This window comes from Vulpes lagopus, chromosome 7 (assembly GCF_018345385.1).
Source record: "Vulpes lagopus strain Blue_001 chromosome 7, ASM1834538v1, whole genome shotgun sequence".
In the NCBI taxonomy this organism is placed as follows: Eukaryota; Metazoa; Chordata; class Mammalia; order Carnivora; family Canidae; genus Vulpes; species Vulpes lagopus.
Genome location: NC_054830.1, coordinates 63858624 through 63877763, shown reverse-complemented (window position 1 = coordinate 63877763; position 19140 = coordinate 63858624). Strand labels below are relative to the sequence as shown.

Genomic DNA, 19140 nt, shown 5'->3' with positions numbered 1-19140 from the left:
ATCTCAAAGCCGATCTAACTCTAAGATTTGGTGATTGACTCTTTATCCCCCCAGAGAGTAAGTCTGCTGTCTCTTGGCATCAATCAGTCTTGTAGAGTTGGGCCAGTGGGCTAGAAATCTGTCTTCGAGCTTCTTGAGTGACCTAATCAGCTGGATGTCTTAGGAAAGCTTCAGAAATCTTACATATCAAGGTCAGATGATATGTTATTTTAGTTAGTCCAATTACGTTGGACTTGGAGTACATTGAGTGATATTTGATGAGGAACCAGGGAGCGGACTTCGTTTAAGTTTTGCGTAGTCTGTCTTGTTTTTCTTAGTATCTTCTGGGCTAAGGAAGTGCGCAGGACGTAAAAGGTGCTCAAGAGAACTGTGCTGAGTAAATGCTATTGTTGTATTTCTGACATGCATATGGAACTCATGCTTGCTTGTTTTCATGCCTGTGTGCATAATAAAAGGAGGGGTTGCTTTTCTCCTTTGCCATGAAAACCAATTCTTTCTTTCTTTCTTTCGAATGTTCATGAGAAATACCAGCCCTCTTTTCTTTCTTTCTTTTTTTTTTTTAAGACAAGCCATCATTAAAGTAAGTGTTTGGAGATACCGATGAAGGATTTCGCCTCTAAGGTTTACACCATTTTCTAGGGCTTTGGATTTTGTTCAGGGCCCCTGAACTGAAGCAAATGTTTCACGATCAAATCACACAATAATTGGGCCCACTGGTGACCAAGGTGTAGTTCGAAGGAGTGGAAATGTTCTGAGTGGACCTCCGTTCATTTGGTGATCTGCGTCTCAGTGTTTAGAAACTCACCTCTTTGCCAAGCAACCACGATCATATGTCTGCTCTGTTCTGCTTTTTTTCCGGTTAAGATTCTCATCAGAAAGGCATATAAAGTCTGAAATTTCGGGCCTCAAATTTCATAGCTAAACCACTGTTTCTGTGGAATGCTCCAAAAAAAAAGAAAAAAAAAACCAAAACAAACAAACAAAACAAAAAACAAAAAAACCAACCTAAAAAAAAAACCCCAAAACAATAACAACAACAACAAAAAACCAACCGCCCGCCAACCTTGTTATAATGGCATATCACTGAAGAAAATTAGAACTAGGAGGCGGAGGACCTTCACACAAGGATGTGTGCCTTGCCCCTATAGCAAGAAGGCTCCAAAGAAAGTCTTATCTTCTTTCGTGTAATCCACCAAAGAGATGTCACTGACGTTCACCATCAGCTTGTCCCCTTCCTGCAAGGAGAACATGGCCCCTAGGTAGATGGGCTGGAACCAGTTGCTGCCTACTTCACACACTGACTTGGTCCCCATTAGGAGCTGGGTTGGCTCCGGGTAGCTGTCTGTTACCTTGGTGATTACGACGATGATGGAGTCTGGCTTGTTCAGGCGGCTCCCTTGGCGGGCTTCACCACACTCAGATGTGGTCCCTCGGAACGTGACCTGGGAGTAAACAAAGTAGTCTCCCGACTCTGGGATCACCAGGAATTTATTTGTGTAGTTCATCCGGTTCTTGGTGAAGGCCAGGCCAAGTTCATGTTCCCAATGCAGAGCCGGAAACAGACTTTCCAAGGGCTGTGTGGGACTTTGTCTCACAACTGCAAAGACAAGAGGGAGGTTTAATTTGCTTGTGTCAGAACCTGTGGACTTCGCCAGAAAGAGTCTCGTGTTATTTTCAGAGTAAAGTGATTGGATGAAACCAACAGCTAACAAGCTCCCGGAGGAGAAGGAGGGGAGGAAATAGTAAGCAGACAATACTTTTGTTCAGAGAGTAGCATCTTAGGGGCAAATGGCTTTGCTTCTCTGAGCCCCAGTTTTCTTTCCTGATAATTTAGAATTTTACCCGAGCTCTGTGATCCTGAGAAAGAGTGGAGGTTAAGAAATCTCACTCTTTTGTGTTTTGGAAAACAGCTCACGGCAATGGGCTTCGATGAAATGACTTAGATGAAACTGGTGGATGCCCCCCTCGGGGTAGAGGTACCCAACCTCTGACCAGACCGGACACCAGATCTTCCAAATTCCCATTCTCTACCTCATAAGTGATTAGCTGAACTGTACTGTCTCTGCTGATCCATCGGAACATGATGCTTATTAACAAAACTTTGGTTAAGCTTTTCTCCTGCCTTCAGGCTCCCGAGCTCCGGCCTACCCTCAGCCTGGGCCAGCAGACAGTCTCTCCTGAGAATAGGCTGGCCTCTGGGTAAAACATTCTCTGATGCTAACATGCCAACCTTTTCCCCACTTCTTCCCACCTGGTTCTTTGTAGGTTCGTTTACTCCTTTCTGTACAAGAAAACTCCTTTTACCATAACCCTTGAGACACTTGCAGACCTTGTGGCCAGAGCATTTTCCCAACTGTCACTGAGCTTCCTTCCCCAACTTTGCAATAATCCTTTTGCATGAACTCTCTCATTACCAAGTCAGGATTTGTTTTTCATTTGACATATCTTTTCTTTTCCTTTTTTTTTTTTCTTAAAGGGTATAAAAATACCCATGGAAAGGATTAAAAGGGATGGTGTGTATAAAATCCCCAGCTATGAGGAATACCCTCTAAACAGCATTCACTTTCATTAGCCTTTTGTTTCAGACATACCCTACTACAAAGAGATCACATATCAGGGAGTCAAATATTCCCCATAGCTCCTCTGCAATGAAACTGTCCGAAGTTATTGAAATGCAGGCAATGATTAATAAAAATAATCAACATGTAAGACAGATATTGGAACTAGAGATCTAGAGCACCCTGGAAATGCTTCTCTGATGCCAAACTACAAGTTGATGTAATTGGATTGCGGAGTGTAAGGGACGGGGGCTTTTGGCCACTTCAGCCGGGTTCCAAATCTGGCTCTGTGGCATACGATATTATTAATCAGCGATGCAGGTCCCTGCTCTCTGAGTCTCCATTTCCTGTCTGTGAGCTGGAGATAAAGCCCCTGCCTAGTCTCATTTGGAAGATCCAGTGACTAGAGGAGAGATGGACATTTTTATCATGAGGCTAGCTATGGCAAGTACTCAACACACATTCACTTTCCCCAAATAAACCAGCATCTTTCATTTTGACAGATCCAAAAAATAAGCCTATTTCACTTTATATATTTTTATATGTTCTTCTGTTTGCATTGTTTATGAATGTGCATTATATACTTGGACATATAAATGAGTGCTTCTATGAAGTATGTGTATAGCAGGAAAAAATGAATAGAACCAAACCATTGATTTCAAATAAAATAATCTGCAGTAAAACTAATACTTTTCAGGAAAATAAAAATGTATTTGAACTTCCTATGAGTGCCTTGGAAATCCATAGCAATCACCAATATATGCTATTCGTCACCATTTGCAGATAGGTTATGTTTAAGGAAATATTTAGCGAACTTCATACCTGGTGGCTGACTAGAAACCTGGTTCCCGGATTTTTCTAAAGCATCTTTCTTGATGCTGACTGGATTGTGGTTTATTTTGCACAATGACACACGTTCAGAATGCATGTGGTCTCTCTGGTCTCTAATGCTCAGTGGGCCCTGGAGAGCTCTGCTGCTTCTTTGCAAAATCTATGAAAGGCATTTTTATTAATCACCCCAATCATCTCCACTCCTTTGTGGATGATGCAGTAGATTAAAAAAATCCTCTGGGGTGATGCAACAAAAATCATTTAGTCTCTAGACAAAGCAAGTTTTGTTAAACTGGTATGCAATTAGCTATGTCAACACAGCAGCAAATGGGAGTTAGAGTAGGAAGTGTGTTGTAATGGAAACAGTGCAGGTCTAAGAGTCAGACTTGAATCTCAGCTCTTCCAAGTCATGTATGTGATTTGGGATAAGTGACTTGGCTTATCAGAGCCTCAGTTTCCCCTCTTGTTGGGACTATATGCAGATTAAATGAGATCATGGTTGTAAAATGCTTACCATTGTGCCTGGTACACGTTAGGAGCTCAGTAGAACATAGATACCCTCCCCTTGCTCCCCCATTCAGTAGGAAGAGGAATGATATCTTCATAGTCTGTTGCTAAGATTTTCCTGCCCAGCTTGTTCAATCTCTTCCGTTCCTAAAGGCAAGTGGTGATTGGTGATTTGATGTTTCTCTCTGGCCCTAATCCTCACTCAGGACTCACCACAAACACTTTCCTCTCGATCACATGTAAATCACATGTCTTGGGCGCCAGGGATATTCCCCTGTGGGATGCAAATTTTCTTATATATAGGTCAAGAGAGTGTGCTTGCTTTTAACTCCCTAGTTTTTCAATGAGTTTTTAACACATATTTGTGTACGGTCTTGCTCTTTTCTCTGGAGTCTTAGAGGTATATGCAACTCCAGGCATCAGATGCCAGGAATTTCAATGCTAGGCTTGGGATACTGACTGGCTGGTGATATTATGAGGCCACTTCTAATCTCTTCACATCAACAAAAATTCTTTGCAAATGTCTACCTGAACGCAAAGGTCCAATCACTTCATTTTGAATAGGGTACAGATGGACTCCGTACATTTAACAACTCGGGATCTTGCATCTTTGACTAGGTTCAGAATTACATGAATTGCTGAGTCTGAGGGAAGCTGTTTCTGAATGACTGAGGGTGTGCATGAAAGAGAGACAGAGAGAAAGGAAGAAGACTGATGGAATCTGAGAGAAAATGTCCAAGAGATGTGGGCCTTTGGACCCCTTAAGGGAGGAAGACATCTAAAAATCCCCAAATGAGAGGAGAAGTCTGTTACCAAGGTATGTGGTTTCCAGTTTGAAGCTACTAGAATAAGTTTTGGCAAACTATCTGGAAGAAGTCTTAGGCCCATGGCCCATGCATGATCTGGAAAACACACCAGGGAGAAATACCTGTCAGGTGTGCCCTTGGCTTATCCCCACCAGCTCTGGGAGATGCATCTGTAAGGAAAAGAGAGAGAGATGCTTTGTGTGAGTCAGAGGGTAGCTGGAGTGAAGACTGTTTTTGGAGTTACATGGTGCCTGCAACTGGAGAGAAACATCCCTCACCCCGCCCCCCCCCGCCGCCCTTCAGCTTGGTCTATTGTGGATTGTTGTCATTTTTCCAGAGACAGAGAAATTTCAGGAGAAAGAGTCTTGAACACAAGTGACTCTTGGCCTGTAACTTTGGGCAAGTTTCCAATGTGTCCAAGACTCTGTTTTCTCATCTCAAAGATGGGTGCATCCATTCCTATCATGAATGGAGAGTCCTTAGCATGATTCCTGGTACATGGTGTATGCTCAATGAAATCACATTGCCCTTCTTTCCCTGCTACTGCTTCAGGGGAGCAAACTGACCTGTGGCCTTAATCAAGGACCTTTAGCCATATCCACTGAGGCATCTGGATGGCATAACAAATGGGGTAGGGAGTGGGTAGGATTAGATATTTTGTTCTAATATTTTTATAGGAATTAACTGATTTAATCCACACTAACCTGAGAGGGTAGGTATCATTAGAACCAATTTACAGGTAAGTAAACAGAGACAGAAATATTTGCTCAAGGCCATCACCTCCATAGGCCACCCACTTGGCCACACTACCATTTTGTCATTTTAGTGAATGGGGACCAACCTCATTTCTCCTCTGGGTTTTCATCTCTCTGAACCTTCTATATAGCAAAACTACTAGATAATGCTCTGTTCCCCAAAAGGAAAGGCAACAAATATGAACACACTTACAAGCTCGCTGATGGGAAGGTTCAAACTCTTGTCCTTTTGGAGCCTAATGGAAAAGAAAAATATGATTCAGACCACCTGTGGCCCTTTTGTCACCCAACCCCACAGCTGCCCATAACAAGGGCATGATTAAGATGCTGCTGCTACCCAACCTGGGCATTCTGAGATGAGGGACATGGCAATGAGAATACTTGGTTGAGAGGAGTCTTGTGCCTGAGTGCTCCCCTTGCATCCTCCAGTATCCTGATGACCTTCTCTCTCCTATCCTTGTCTTGGAAGCTCAACTTTGAAATCTGTTCTGAGAGCTTTCCCTGTTCTGTTCTAGGACACTCTGACATCTGTCATTGCTTCTATTATTTGTTTTTTTTTTTTTATTTTATTTATGGTAGTCACACACACACAGAGAGAGAGAGAGAGAGAGAGAGAGAGGCAGAGACACAGGCAGAGGGAGAAGCAGGCTCCATGCACCGGGAGCCCGACGTGGGACTCGATCCCGGGTCTCCAGGATCGCGCCCTGGGCCAAAGGCAGGCACCAAACCGCTGCGCCACCCAGGGATCCCCTGCTTCTATTATTTGAACAAATGATGGCACTTGCTTTATTTTCTTTTTTCCATCATGGAAAAAATTTAAAAATTGGAACCTTTTTAAAAAATGATACAGAAAAAGAAATAAGGGCTCTGTTCTCCTTCAGATGAACCCCTTGTTTCCATGCACTACATGGAGACATATCCATCCTTGCAATCCTAGCTTGTGGGCCATTTCAGGTACTACATGGGAGTGGAAGAGTAACTTCTTTGGAGGCAGATAGACTGAAATTTGAGTCCTGCTCTCACCTTTTATTAGAAATATGATCTCGAGCAAGACACCTTTCCTCTCTGAACTTTGGTGTCCTCATTTGAAAATGGGAATAATAACATCCCTAGCCTCAGATAACTCCCAGCTTTGAGATAAGGATCAAATCAGAAGATGTATGAGTCAGGGCAAAAAACACATGGAAAATGAAGGAATCACCACCACTCATGTGTCTGAACACAAAGCTCAGGAACAAAACTGAGTCCTTGGCTTAGGGACAAAATCATCACTTTACATTTTACAGTTTCCAAAAAAAAAAAAAAACCCTTCCCTGATATGATATTGACTCAACTCATAGTCTTCTGATTGGCTTCTTGTAACTACATAGTCCCCACAGACAGTGATCCTCATGTAACCAACCAGTTTTACATTTTAGAATCCGTGTATGTGTGAGATTGTACTTGCGAATGAGGAATTGTGCGTCCATGTGGGTAATAGAAAACAGCGGCAGCAGGGAGGGAGGTAGGAGCTGATGTGTCTTGTGTGTCTACATGTGTCTGTGGTGTGGTGCTATGTGCATGGATGTCTCTACACATGTCTGTGTAGACATGTGGGTGTAGCTATGTCATTGCTCGACTGTGAGCAGGTCTGTGATAGTCATGACCTTGTTAAAGCCCAGACTGTCAGGCTCGTTTTATTCCCAAGCCATGCTACCTAACCTTCACTGGAAGCCTTCTTAAGGCCAGAGATCTTGTCTTTGAATGACAGACCCCATTGTCTCTCCATTGTCTACATCATAATTCTGTGAATGGCACAATTGCTTTCCTTGAGTTGCCAGGCTTGAAACTTGGGGCTTTCTTCTCCCACAAACCCAAGCTGCCATTTTCTATTTTGTACTTTTTCTCATTCATGCCTCCCTACCAGGCCTTAGCATGCCATTCTCCTGGATTCTTCCATCAGCCTCTTAAATGGTCCTTTTGTATCTGGTTCTCCTTTCTTTGAAATCATCCCCTTGCCTGCTCTCAGAGTGCTTTTCCTAAAGTATCATTGTATTGGGACACAATCCTGTTCATAAAACTTCAATGGCTCCCCATGGCCTTCCAGACTTAGGCCCAAATACTTCTGGGACTCAAGGTCTCAGTTGACCACCCCATTCTTGTTACCCACTATTTATCCCTCTCTGAGAATTCTGTGCTCCAATCATGAGAGGCAACCACAGGGAATGATTCAAAGGACCTGAAAAATGCAGTAAGGGTAGCTACTACCTATTGAATGATGAATGGCACTGTGCTATGCTTAGCCCTTCACACACCTCATCTTCTTCAGCTTTGTCATGACTCTTAAGATAGATGCTATTCACACCCTTATATTGAAAATGGGGCTCAGTCAGGTTAGGTAACTTGCCCAATGCCTTACAGCTGGAAAGTAGAGAAGTAGGATTTTAACCTAGGCCAATCAATTCTAGAATCTTTGGGCCTAAATCATTGCATCTTCTCACTTCCAGATAAGATCCCCCTCTGGTGAGGTGGATGGATGAGTACCAGCAGTTCCATGCACTGTGACAGTAGGGGAAACACAGAATTCAGAAAACAGAAACCTGACCCAGAAGTGGGGGAATCAGGGGAAATTACCTCTGAAGTGAGTCTTATAGGTCCCACAGGTATTAGCCAGGTGATAAAAGGTAAATGACCATTCCAGACAAGGCCAATAGCTTGTACAAGAGTAAGGAGGCTCAGCAAAGCATGGGAGCTGCTGGGAAACAGGATTTCCGCTGCCAGATGAACCCATGTATTCATTTAGCATATGGTCATGGGTACAGTTGCTTTGGAGAACCTAAACCTAATTGATGCGATTACTTGTCCAGCATCAATAATTTTGATGGATTTTGGAGGTGCGGGGGGATGGAGAAGCAGCTTAGAATTGAGCTTATTCTGTAGCCTGTTTCCTTATTTGCTATTATCAGAGCTGATAAAGAATTGGTCTTTGGTGAGGCAGAAAACTGAAAGTGAGCCCAAAGAGAATTGGGCATAGTATGGTTGTATCCTCTTGTGTATGAAATCATGAAATCGTACTGCCGTGGCTGGTCTTCCACTTCCATTTCATTTCTCTGCTGAGAAATCTTCCTGAACATCTGCTTATTTTTGTCTAAGCAGACACTCAGCTAAGAGATTGGAGCATTCCCTTTGGCTCAGAGTCTCATTGTCATCAGCATGGATCTGCGATGTGAACACATTTCCCTATTTGCTCTACTGGATTTCTCTAACTTGGGTACACAGTTATTTTCATGCGTGGTTGGACATGTATGGATTTTAGTGGCCTGGAATCCGCTATACATCTGGAGCCTGTGATAGTGCCAGTTGGCAGGTGTTGAAGACCTCAATAGTCCAAGAGTCTCCAAAAACGTCAGCTGGGATTCTCTTTCCAAGAACAAAAACTAAAGCCTTCAATTGCTTCTTCTCTTAATGAGCCTCTTCATGGGAGGAAGGTTTTTATGAGGGGAAGAAGGAATGCGTGAAGAGGAGATTTGAGATGAAGGAATAGTAGCTTATTGGGGAAAGGTTTATACATTGGAGCTGGTTCAATGCCTGCTCTCAAGGTGACCACGGGGAACAGAGCTTTTCGCTTTCTAGTACAATTCAAGCTGCCTGTGGGCCATGACCTTGTCTGTCTCTTGCTTTCTGTGCCTGGCATGTCTGTCAGATTATTTAATCAGCAAAATATGCTGATGCTCATGTGTCAGAAAGACAAGCAGGAAAGAGAGATGGAAGATGGAGGAGAAGGTTCAGCTTCTGTGAATCTTGCCTGAGTTTTGCAATCCAAAAAACTAAGCAAAAGACTTTTTTTTTTAAATTTTAGAATACATGCCACATTTTGAATTCTTGTTTAAATTTTAAAAATTAAGAGTCAAATGGCCGTAATCTTTTAGTTACTGGTGCCTCCAAGTTTTTCATCAGGCTCTCATTGGAGCATAGTCATGGCTTCATAGTCATGTTTGTTGAAGGTTGTGAGCTTTGGCCATGACTCAGAGACAGAAAAGGCGAATGTGGATGCTCATGGGGATTCGTGTTTAGTAGAATAGTGAGGCACCTGTGGCCGTCAGCCTTGATTAGCCCAAGAAAAGCAAGCTGGTGCTTTTCACCCCTTAGTTTCTATAGGTCAGGGGATTTTTCACTCTCATTTGAGTTTCTTTCTTTTTTTCTTCTCACTTTTTTTTTATGCTGATTGGTAATCCCTGACACTTCAATGAGGGAAGAAAGAAGGATGGAGGGACGGAGACTGCTGTCTAGTCAAGTGCTCCTGGGGTGCCAGGTCCTGAACTAATGTTTACACGTGGCCCTTGTCTACCACTTCAGTTACTCTCAAAGGAGGGAATCACCTTTCTAGAGACTTTGTAGCCCAAAGGTCAAAGAGTAAATGGAAATTCTGGAATCTGAAAATTCAGACCAAATCTAGACCCTGCCTGGCACATGTCAGGAGCCCCAAAGACATTAGCCGAGTACATACCATGGATGATGGAGCCCCAAGCGAGATGATCTTTGAAATTCTCTTATTGGCAATTCCCCAGAAAGAAATCCCTTGAGTGTATTTTAACTAATGGCCCATTTAGCCTTTCTCCCATGTCCCATACCCACGTCTAGTATATTCATAAACAGGAAGAGAGATCCATTTCTTGCCGTCATAAATGCCGCAATTGCAAAAACATAAATATTTTATGACCCATAACATCCTCCCAGTACTTCTATGAGAAAAACACACTGTTGCCTCCTTGTCTTTGGCTTTTGCTTGCACAAGCATAAATCTAACCTGGACATGTTTTATCCCAAGACCATTTCATTCATCACCCTCCCAGGTACACTGGACAGGGCTTCACACCCAACATTCAGAGCGGTGCAGAGCTGAGTGTGTGGTGTTTACAGCCGAGCAAATGTGGGAATCCCAGCTCAGAGTTTCCTAGAAGTCTGACTTTGCTCTGTCACCTAACCTCAAGGAGACTCAGTCTCCTCCTCAGTGAAGGCAGGCAATAATTCTTTCCTCCTGGAAGCATTGTGATGCCCAAGGAAGACCACACACATACAGTGGGTCTCCGACTCATCTTCCTTCTTTCCTTGCGCTCAGTCAATGTTTATGGCACATGTTGTTGGTTCTGTGTAACTTCCCTTTGGTTTCGCCACTTCAGTGATACTCAGAAGCCATCCTTGAGTCTCTTCATGAGCAGTGGCAGATCTAGATCCTTTGAGAGCTCTGGATGGCCTCTTTCTTCTCCCAACAGAAGAGACTTCCCCTCTCCACAGCTGGCTTCTGGACTTCTGCCCCTTCCAGTGCAAAGGGCTTGAGGGGATGGAAAGTGGCCTCCATCCACTTCAAAACCCACACTTGTCACTGCTGTCGGCAGCTGGGCCTCATTAAGGAGACCAGGTTGGGAGATGACCTCTTATAGCCAGACAGTGAGTGGTCTTTCAGGTGAGGACCAGGGAACTCCCCATGCTCCCTGGAGTGGTGTGTGTGTGTGTGTGTGTGTGTGTGTGTTTATTTAGAAGGGGAGGGGGTGGAGGGAGAGGGAGAGAGAGAATCTTAAGCAGGCTCCATGCCCAGCAGGGAGCCTGGGGTGAGGCCATCTCACAATCCTGAGCTCATGACTTGAGCTGAAATCAAGAGTTGGATGTTTAACTGACTGAGCCACCCAGGGACCCCGTGTGTGTTTATTTTAGCAGGTGACTGAACAGACCCTGGAGTTACCAGCTCTGAGTTGCAGATGTTTGGGACTCACCCACAGCTGGCTCACCCTGCCTTCATGCACCTTCACCAGTTCTGGCCCCTCTGCCCTTCCCCACAGCCTGGCCTTTGGAGTGAGTTGGCTTCTTTTCCAGGAGTGCCAGGACTTGCTGAGGCCACAGCAGGGGCAAAGCCACTGAGTGCTCCATGTTCTGCAATTTCCAAAGCACTTTTATCTCAACCATCTGTTTGTTTTCTCTAGACAACACGGAAAGGGGGTTGATCAGAACTGTCCCTGTTTCCAAAGAGGAAACAGCCTGAGTGAGATAAAAAAGGCTCACACCCGAGGTGGAGCAAGCAGGGAATTCATGTCTGTTGAGCGTCTACGTCACGGCAATACTTTCCAACATCCTCTTGTGGAATTCTCAGTGTGGGGCTACCAAGAAAGTGTGTTCACCTCTCCGTTTGATAGACAGGGAGCGGACAGCTTAAGGAGGTCAGATCCCTTGTGCATGTCTTCCTCTCTCTCCTCTCTCCATCCAGCTAACACTTAGCGAGTGCCTTCTGCGTGCCAGGTACCTCTAGGTGCTCCCAGGGGCTAGAAGAAGACTAGCATCTACTCAGCACTTACTATGTGACAGACACTTTTTAGGGAACCCTTATTACATGTTCCTGACCCCCTCAGGAAGTGAGTGATTTGCTGGGTTTACATCACAGGCAGACCAGTGCGGTGCTTAGAAGGAATGTGTGTAGTGGATTTGAATTCCAGTGTCACACTCAGTGTGCCTTTGGACACATGGCTTCAGTTTTCTAAGCCTCAGCTCATCGTCTCTGAAATGGAGATTAAAGCAGCACTTTCCTCACTGTGTGACTTCAAGGACTAACCTAGATGATGTGTTTAGTAATAAGGGCAAATGTATCACACATGTACATATGCCAGATGCCAGGCTGAGGACTTTTATAGGCACAATCTCATTTATTCTCCTCCAAACCCTAGGTGTGAAGAAGCTTAGAACGATGGCTGGTACGTAATAAGTTATAAGGCCGCAGCTGTGGGGCGGTGGAGCCATGGCATTCCCTTAAGCCTGCACCACCCTGAAGCCTCAGCGGGCATCACGATGGGGTCCTGTTGGTCTGGATGGAGATGGGGGTGGGGATGGGGGCTCCGGGGCAGGTGTGGGGGGAAGAGGCGAGCAGGGATCAAGGCTTAGGAGCCTTGCAGGGATTTCTCAGGAAGGAGTAGAAGTGAGATTGCAGGGAGGCAAGGAGACTGTGGGGAGAGCGTGTGGGGATTCCAGAAGCAGACGTGGAAGGGACGACAGAGATGGTTGGCGGTTCAGTGCAAGGAGGCAGTGCCTCCTATGGCCTCCCTGGCAATTTATTGCACAGAACTGGGTGTCCCTCTGTGCCAGGCTGGGGCCGAGCCAGCATGGTGCACTGCGTCATGCCCGGAGTGCAGAGCCTGAGTGAGGAAAGACGGGGGCCTGCTCTCCGCACCTGCCAGGCCGCGTGGGGCCCGCGGAGTGGGGGGAGCCACTAAGGGCAGGGCCGCTGGGCCCAGGCTGGCCGGAGTGTGGGCCGGGGCACAAGGCCAGGCCGGGGAAGGAGGCACGGAGACACTCTGCACGGGGTGCAGAGATCGAGGGGGGCCCTCGGCAGGTCCCAGAGCAGGTGGGGAGACTGTCGCCGTGATGTCATTCCCACGAGTAGGGAAGTTCCTCGGCCATAATGACCGTAGGTGCTGCCATTTACTCATCTCCCACCTCCTGCCAGACACTTTGCTTTATTTCTAAGTATTCCATTACGTGCACAGGGAACCCGAGGCCCAGGAGGTTACGTAACATGGCCAAGAAGTGGCTAGGCCGGGTTTCAAACTGTTTTTTTTCTTTTTTTTTTTTTTTTAAAGATTTTATTTATTTATTCATGAGACACACAGAGAGAGAGAGGCAGAGACACAGGCAGAGGGAGAAGCAGGCTCCACGCAGGGGGCCCGATGTGGGACTCGATCCCGGGTCTCCAGGATCAGGCCCTGGGCTGAAGGCAGGTGCTAAACCGCTGAGCCACCCGGGGATCCCAAACTGTTTTTTTCAACACCTGAATCTACCTGACGTTCCCCAGGAGTCTAATGATCCTAAAACATTTTACTATCTATTTTTTTTTTTTTTTGTAAATGTGACATATACATTTTGTACAAAGGGAGGGAAGTTTAAAAATGTCTCTCTTAGGGAGTCTGGGGGGCTCAGGGTTTGAGCATCTGCCTTCAGCTCAGGTCGTGACCCCAGGGTCTTGGGATCGAGTCCCGCATCCACTCCCCGCAGGGAGCCTGCTTCTCCCTCTGCCTGTGTCTCTGCCTCTCTCTCTCTGTGTCTCTCATGAATCAATAAATAAAATCTTAAAAAAAAAAATCTTCTCCTTTCACTTGTCACCCAGTTCCCCAAGCTAGATGCTGGGAGATCTACCAATCTCTTGTCCTTTTCCTGAGATAGTCTATGAATTTATAAACACATTTATAAATGTGAATATATATATATTCACACATATATAAATAAATATATAATATATTATAATTAATATATAATAATATAACATATTATTATATATCATTATATTATTATGTTATAATACATATAAAATATTATTATATATTATGTATATGATATATAATTAATAATAATACATAATTATATAATTAATTATAATATATTATAATCATAATATATTATACTCATATATTAAAATAATTATATATTAATTATATATAATTATATTATATTATATAATATTCATCTTCTATATATATATGATGAATGTCCCCAATTCTATATACTGGTTATGTACTGTTTTCCCCCCACTTAATAATGTATCTTAGAGAAATTCTCCATCCTTACATATAGAGATGCTTCATTTTTTAAGAAATGGTGGCAGCTGTGGGTTTTCACTGCATATAGGCACCAGGCTGTATTTAATTGATGCCATATTTATGGACAGTGCCTCTAAAGGCAGTTAGCCCAAACCTTTTCGAGTCTGGTTTTGATTTCTGCTCTACAAGCTTACCTGGGCAAGGGTTTTGTCACATCCACTATTTCCTTTTTTTTTTTTTTTAATATTTATTTATTTATTTATTTATTTATTTATTTATTTATTTATTTTTTACATCGACTATTTCCTTACATAACTCCTGAAGGAAGAGTCCAGTTTAAAAAATATATATATTTAATATATATTTAAATATTTATATATATTTAAATATATAAATATTTAAATATTTATATATTTAAATATATATATTTTATATATATATATATATATATTTAACAGTTCTGGTAACTGTTTTTGTTGCTGCTAATAAAAGCCTGGAACATTCCTCCACCCATCACTGTTGCTTTTCGGTAGTCACCCATGCCTGGCACTAAGTGGTGATGACATCCCAGGAACCGGGTGCAGACCTCTCCCCACATGCCCACCCGACAACCGGCTCCTGCACTTGCCTTCCTAGCTTCCAGGGTATTGGCATTAGCATCCTCTTTTGGTAGAAAAGGAACCAGGTTCAAAGAAATGAAACCACATGCTGGTTCTTACCCAGCCAGAGGTGGCTGAGCCGGGATTCAAACTCCCGTGTCTAATGAGCCATGACATTTCACAGTTATGTCCACTCACACTCTCCTCGGTGACTTCTTTTTCCCTCCTAAATCCTGTTTTCCATCTTTTCTGAGCTGCTTATTCTCCAATAGCCCAATGGAACCTCTCTTTGCCCTTCTTGGACCTGCCCTGTGTCCTGCGAGGCTGACCTCTGGGCACACTTGCTTTCTGGCTTTTGAGCCGGACCTCCAGTCTGGCCGGCGGGTGAGAGGCTGGGAGCAAGAGTGGCCAGTTCCCCGGCCTTCTTCTTGCTCCCTCTCTGCTGTTTGGCAGGCAGGCTTGCTCCACTCCGCCCTCAGCTCCTCCCGCTAGCCCTCTCCTACATTTTCCTACTCCCTGGGTTCCCCTAAAACTGCTCCCTCCATCTGCCCCTTCAGGCCCAGAGGTGATGACTGGCATCCCACGGTTGCTAACCCCAGGATGCTTCTAGCTCTTCGGTTCCCTTTGATGTGTCTATGTCTCAGCAAGCAGACTCTTCTTTGAAACTTTTCTCAAACTCTTTAAACCGTCTTCCTTAACCTCTCTTGTTTGAATGGGCCAGGTGTTTCTTTTCAGGACTTCGATTGCTACATGTGTCCCCACCTCACCCCTATTTCCCTTTCTCTTCTTCTGATGACTGACTGAGAAGTTCTGCAGCCTGGCCAAACCACCAAGTGAACCATCTCTGCGGGTCTGCTCTCCAGGGAGATTGCTCGAAATATCTCAGAATGCAATGTTAGCCTTCTCATTTCTTGAGTATCTATGGCTTCCTGTCTAGTGACAGCTTGTGTCTCGAACTCTCTTCCTGACAGGGCAAGTCACTGGTCTCTCTGGACCATGGCATTCTACCACCAAGGCTTGTGACTGGCTTCCCATGGTCGCTAACTCCAACGTGCTTCCAGAGCCTGATGGTCTTCTAGATCAACAAAGTATGTTTGTTGGCATCTGCTGAAATGGGGGACCTCAAGACACCACTTTAGGCGGAGGCACTGTTTCCGCATAGAACCCAGGAGAGTTCAGGTTATGGGAAGTCACTCAATGCCTCATTCAAGAACAACTGTCTTTCTGGCTAAAGCAGAGTCCCAGAACACCGGCTCAACACTGGTTTGGCTTCATAAGAATCCGCTCCATGGTGGCCTGGGGGACACTGCCTGACTTCCTATACCTTGAATTTTTTTTCTCTAACATGAACAGCATTTCTGAGTCATCTGAGTATTTCTATGTATTCTCAGGGCTGGCATGTGGCCATGGACGCTGCCACCTGAAACAAGGTCTGTTTTCTGACCCGGAAGGGGTGGTGAGAGTTACACATTAGCCATGGCTTGCTGTCTCGTTGTGTTTCTGCTTTGAGGTCAGCCAGCATCGCTCAGAAGACCAGTATCCAGTTAAACCAATGGAAGAGCCTGTTTTCCCCTCTGTAATTTAATATGCTTGGGACTGAAATGAAATCAGTCATCACAGACTATACAGATATATTTTTCTTGTATATACAAAAGGGTATTATTTGAATAACACTGTCTTCAGTCTTAAAGATTTTGGATGTTCCTTGTCTAGAATAAGTGTCTCCTTGATACCTGTACCCCCTACTTGGCACCATTGTTCTCCCTATACCTTATATTCATTTTTGCCTAAGCTCCTCTACCCCGAGCCCCCAGCAAGATCTGAGAGGTAGACAACCAGGCAAGAGGTACTTTCTTGAACATTGAAAAAAAAAATTCTGAACCCAAGAAAGGGGGCTGATTAAATAAATTATAACACATACATATACAGGAATATAATACAACCACCTATATCATCATGCTGCTTTGAATTTACTACCAACAAATAAAATCATAACATATTTGGAGACTCCAAATAATTTCATCTTATTAAAAATACAGAATAATATACCCCAAAACGTCAATAGTGGTCACCTCTCTGTGGTTATGGGTAATGATAATTATCTTCTTTTCCTTATCTGCGTTTTCTAATTTTCTTCAATGACACGTGTTAGTTATGCAGCTTAAGGAGGTTTTTTTTTTTTTTTTTTTTTTTTTTTTTTTTTTTTTTTTTTGGAGAAAAAGAATGTTCCCAAATTATCAGTACATGATGATTATAATGATCTAAAAACATGTTATTGGAGATTGTTCCATATAAACATAAAGAGGGACAATTCATCCCCTGAAATTATTGAGGATAAGCACCAGATCAGACTTCTTCCCCCTCCCCAAGTGCTGCTTTCTTTGCATGGGGAAGCAGGGAGCAGAATGGGTCAAGGGGTTCTGTCCAGAGCTGCAGGGACCACCAGGTGCCTACAGCAGGTCCACAGAGCCCCGGGTCAGGGCAAAGATTGCTTACCTGGAACACACAGGTGTCTCCTTGGGCCCGGAGCTGGCCTATGAGCAAGTAGGTGGTGAGTCCTGCCAGGATGGGGAACGATACCAGGCAGCAGGTGAGAGCCCAGCATGCGTGGCTCCTGGTTGCCAGCCTGGCTCTGGCCTTGGGCGTGCAGCTGCCTTCCTCGGGCAGCATTTCCACACTGGCTGTTTCCCCGAAGCCCAGCCCCAGATTCTCTGCCATGCTCCTGCTGGTCCTGGAGACGGGTCTGACTCCCCCTGGGCAGAGAGACCCTCCATTATATAGAAGACAGGCTCTCAACAGTGGGTGCATTAATCACTGCCTACTCCTCCCCCTGGCCTCTCCCCTCCCCCCTCCACAACACACTGGGCCCCGCCCTGCTAGGGAATGCACCGCCTACAACAGAAACCAAGTTTGGTTTAAAAAAAAAAGAAGAAGAAGAAAGCTTTCCCAAGCATATTTATATACAGTGTACTCATGTGCTCCTTCCTTCGTTTACAGAAGGAAGTTAGGAAAGTCCCTGGAGGAGGAGAAAAAGAATCCATCAAATCAGTGGGCAGGGTGAATTAAAATATAGCTGTCCCTGCCCTGGCAGCCTGCCAGCCAAGCCAGTCTGGTGAGTGTGATGCTTCTGGAAGTGAAAGTGAAGGATGGGGAGGTGTGTAGCATGGCTAGCAGACTGGGAAATAGAAATCATGTTTGCATCACCACTTTGCAAAATGCTGCCAAGCTTTCTGTCTTTGGGGCTTCATAGGAGCTCATTGTCTTTTGTGCAGCCAGGAATACCGAAGTTCTGGAAAGCGAAGGCACTTGCCTTAGGTCATCCAGGGATTGAGACAGAGGAGCCAGGAAGACGGTCTAGTTCCTCTAAATCACTATTTGGGATTCTTGCTTCTACTACACATCCACTTGTGAAAGGAGAGTGCGTAGCTAGCCTGCGTTGACCAGTTGTCTAAGCAAAGAGCATGAGGTCATAGAGGTGACTGTCCGTGAGGAGGAGAGAACATTGACTTTTCCTCTCTGATTAGTTCCAAGTTGATTGAACACGAGTGATAGGCCTTGCCCACAGTTGGGTGTGTATGGGCCACATCTATTAAACATTTCTTTGGTGCTAGTCACTATTCTAAGGGAGTTAAATGTATCAGTGAAATTATTCAATCCTGAGATAATCTTTTGATGTAGTATGTTATTATTCCCACTTGGCAGATAAAGACATGGAAGCATGGGATTGGACTCAGGTCGCTGGCTCTGGAATGTCATAACCACTGTACTACATTGCACGTGCTGCTGTATTATGCACGTACATGGATATCACACATGATATGCCCAGGAAGAGGCCATTCTTTCCAGTTAAGGGTTGGGGAAGCTTCCTGGAGAAAGAGGTGATGTTGGAACTAGGCCTTGAAGCTTACAGGGGGTGATGTTGGGGAAGAGTAGAGGACCCTGGAAAAAGATGGGTAAGACACCATTTGCTTTGACGTGGATGGAACTGGAGGGTATCATGCTGAGTGAAATAAGTCAATCGGAGAAGGACAAACATGATATGGTCTCATTCATTTGGGGAATATAAAAATTAATGAAAGGGAATAAAGGGAAAGGAGAGAAAATGAGTGAAAATAACATTGAAGGTGACAAAACACGAGAGACACCTCACTCTGGGAAATGAACAAAGGGGTGGTGGAAAGGGAGGTGGGCGGGGGATTGGGGTGACTGGGTGACGGGCACTGCGGAGGGCACTTGGTGGGATGAGTACTGGGTGTTATGCTATATGTTGGCAAACTGAACTCCAATAAAAAAAAAAAGATGGGTAAGAGAAATAGGAAACCTTAAGGACATCCTGTGGCCTGTGGGGGAAACCAGTCTGATTAGCACCTCCATTCAGTTGCTACTCCTTATTTCACAGCCTGGACCTTGTGGGCTCCTTGGAAAGGTGTTTCATGACCTGGTCCCTGTCCACACCACCCCGCAGTGTCCAGCCTCATCTCTTGCTACTTTCCCAAGCTGCAGTTCTCCCAAATGTATTATGAATTAGC

At 44.6% G+C, this 19140-nt stretch overlaps 1 protein-coding gene across 1 annotated transcript; it reads right to left on the bottom strand.

The window, feature by feature from the left end:
- Positions 1–217: 217 nt before the first annotated feature.
- On the bottom strand, positions 218–17404 carry TNFSF15 (TNF superfamily member 15). Its single transcript, XM_041760422.1, has 4 exons — positions 17108–17404; positions 5651–5693; positions 4825–4872; positions 218–1597 (listed from the first exon to the last, which is right to left on the bottom strand). The coding sequence occupies exons 1-4, from the start codon at positions 17327–17329 to the stop codon at positions 1143–1145; spliced, it is 768 nt and encodes a 255-aa protein (XP_041616356.1). The 5' UTR covers positions 17330–17404; the 3' UTR covers positions 218–1142.
- Positions 17405–19140: the final 1736 nt, after the last annotated feature.

Bases quoted from the DNA above. Each gene is read 5' to 3' on its own strand.
- TNFSF15 (XM_041760422.1), bottom strand. From the start codon at position 17,329: ATGGCAGAGAATCTGGGGCTGGGCTTCGGGGAAACAGCCAGTGTGGAA. The intron at 5,694-17,107 runs GTAAGCAATCTT...CTTTTCCATTAG, and splicing joins GAGACACCTGTGTGTTCCAG to GCTCCAAAAGGACAAGAGTT. The intron at 1,598-4,824 runs GTATTTCTCCCT...TTGTCTTTGCAG, and splicing joins GCCAAGGGCACACCTGACAG to TTGTGAGACAAAGTCCCACA.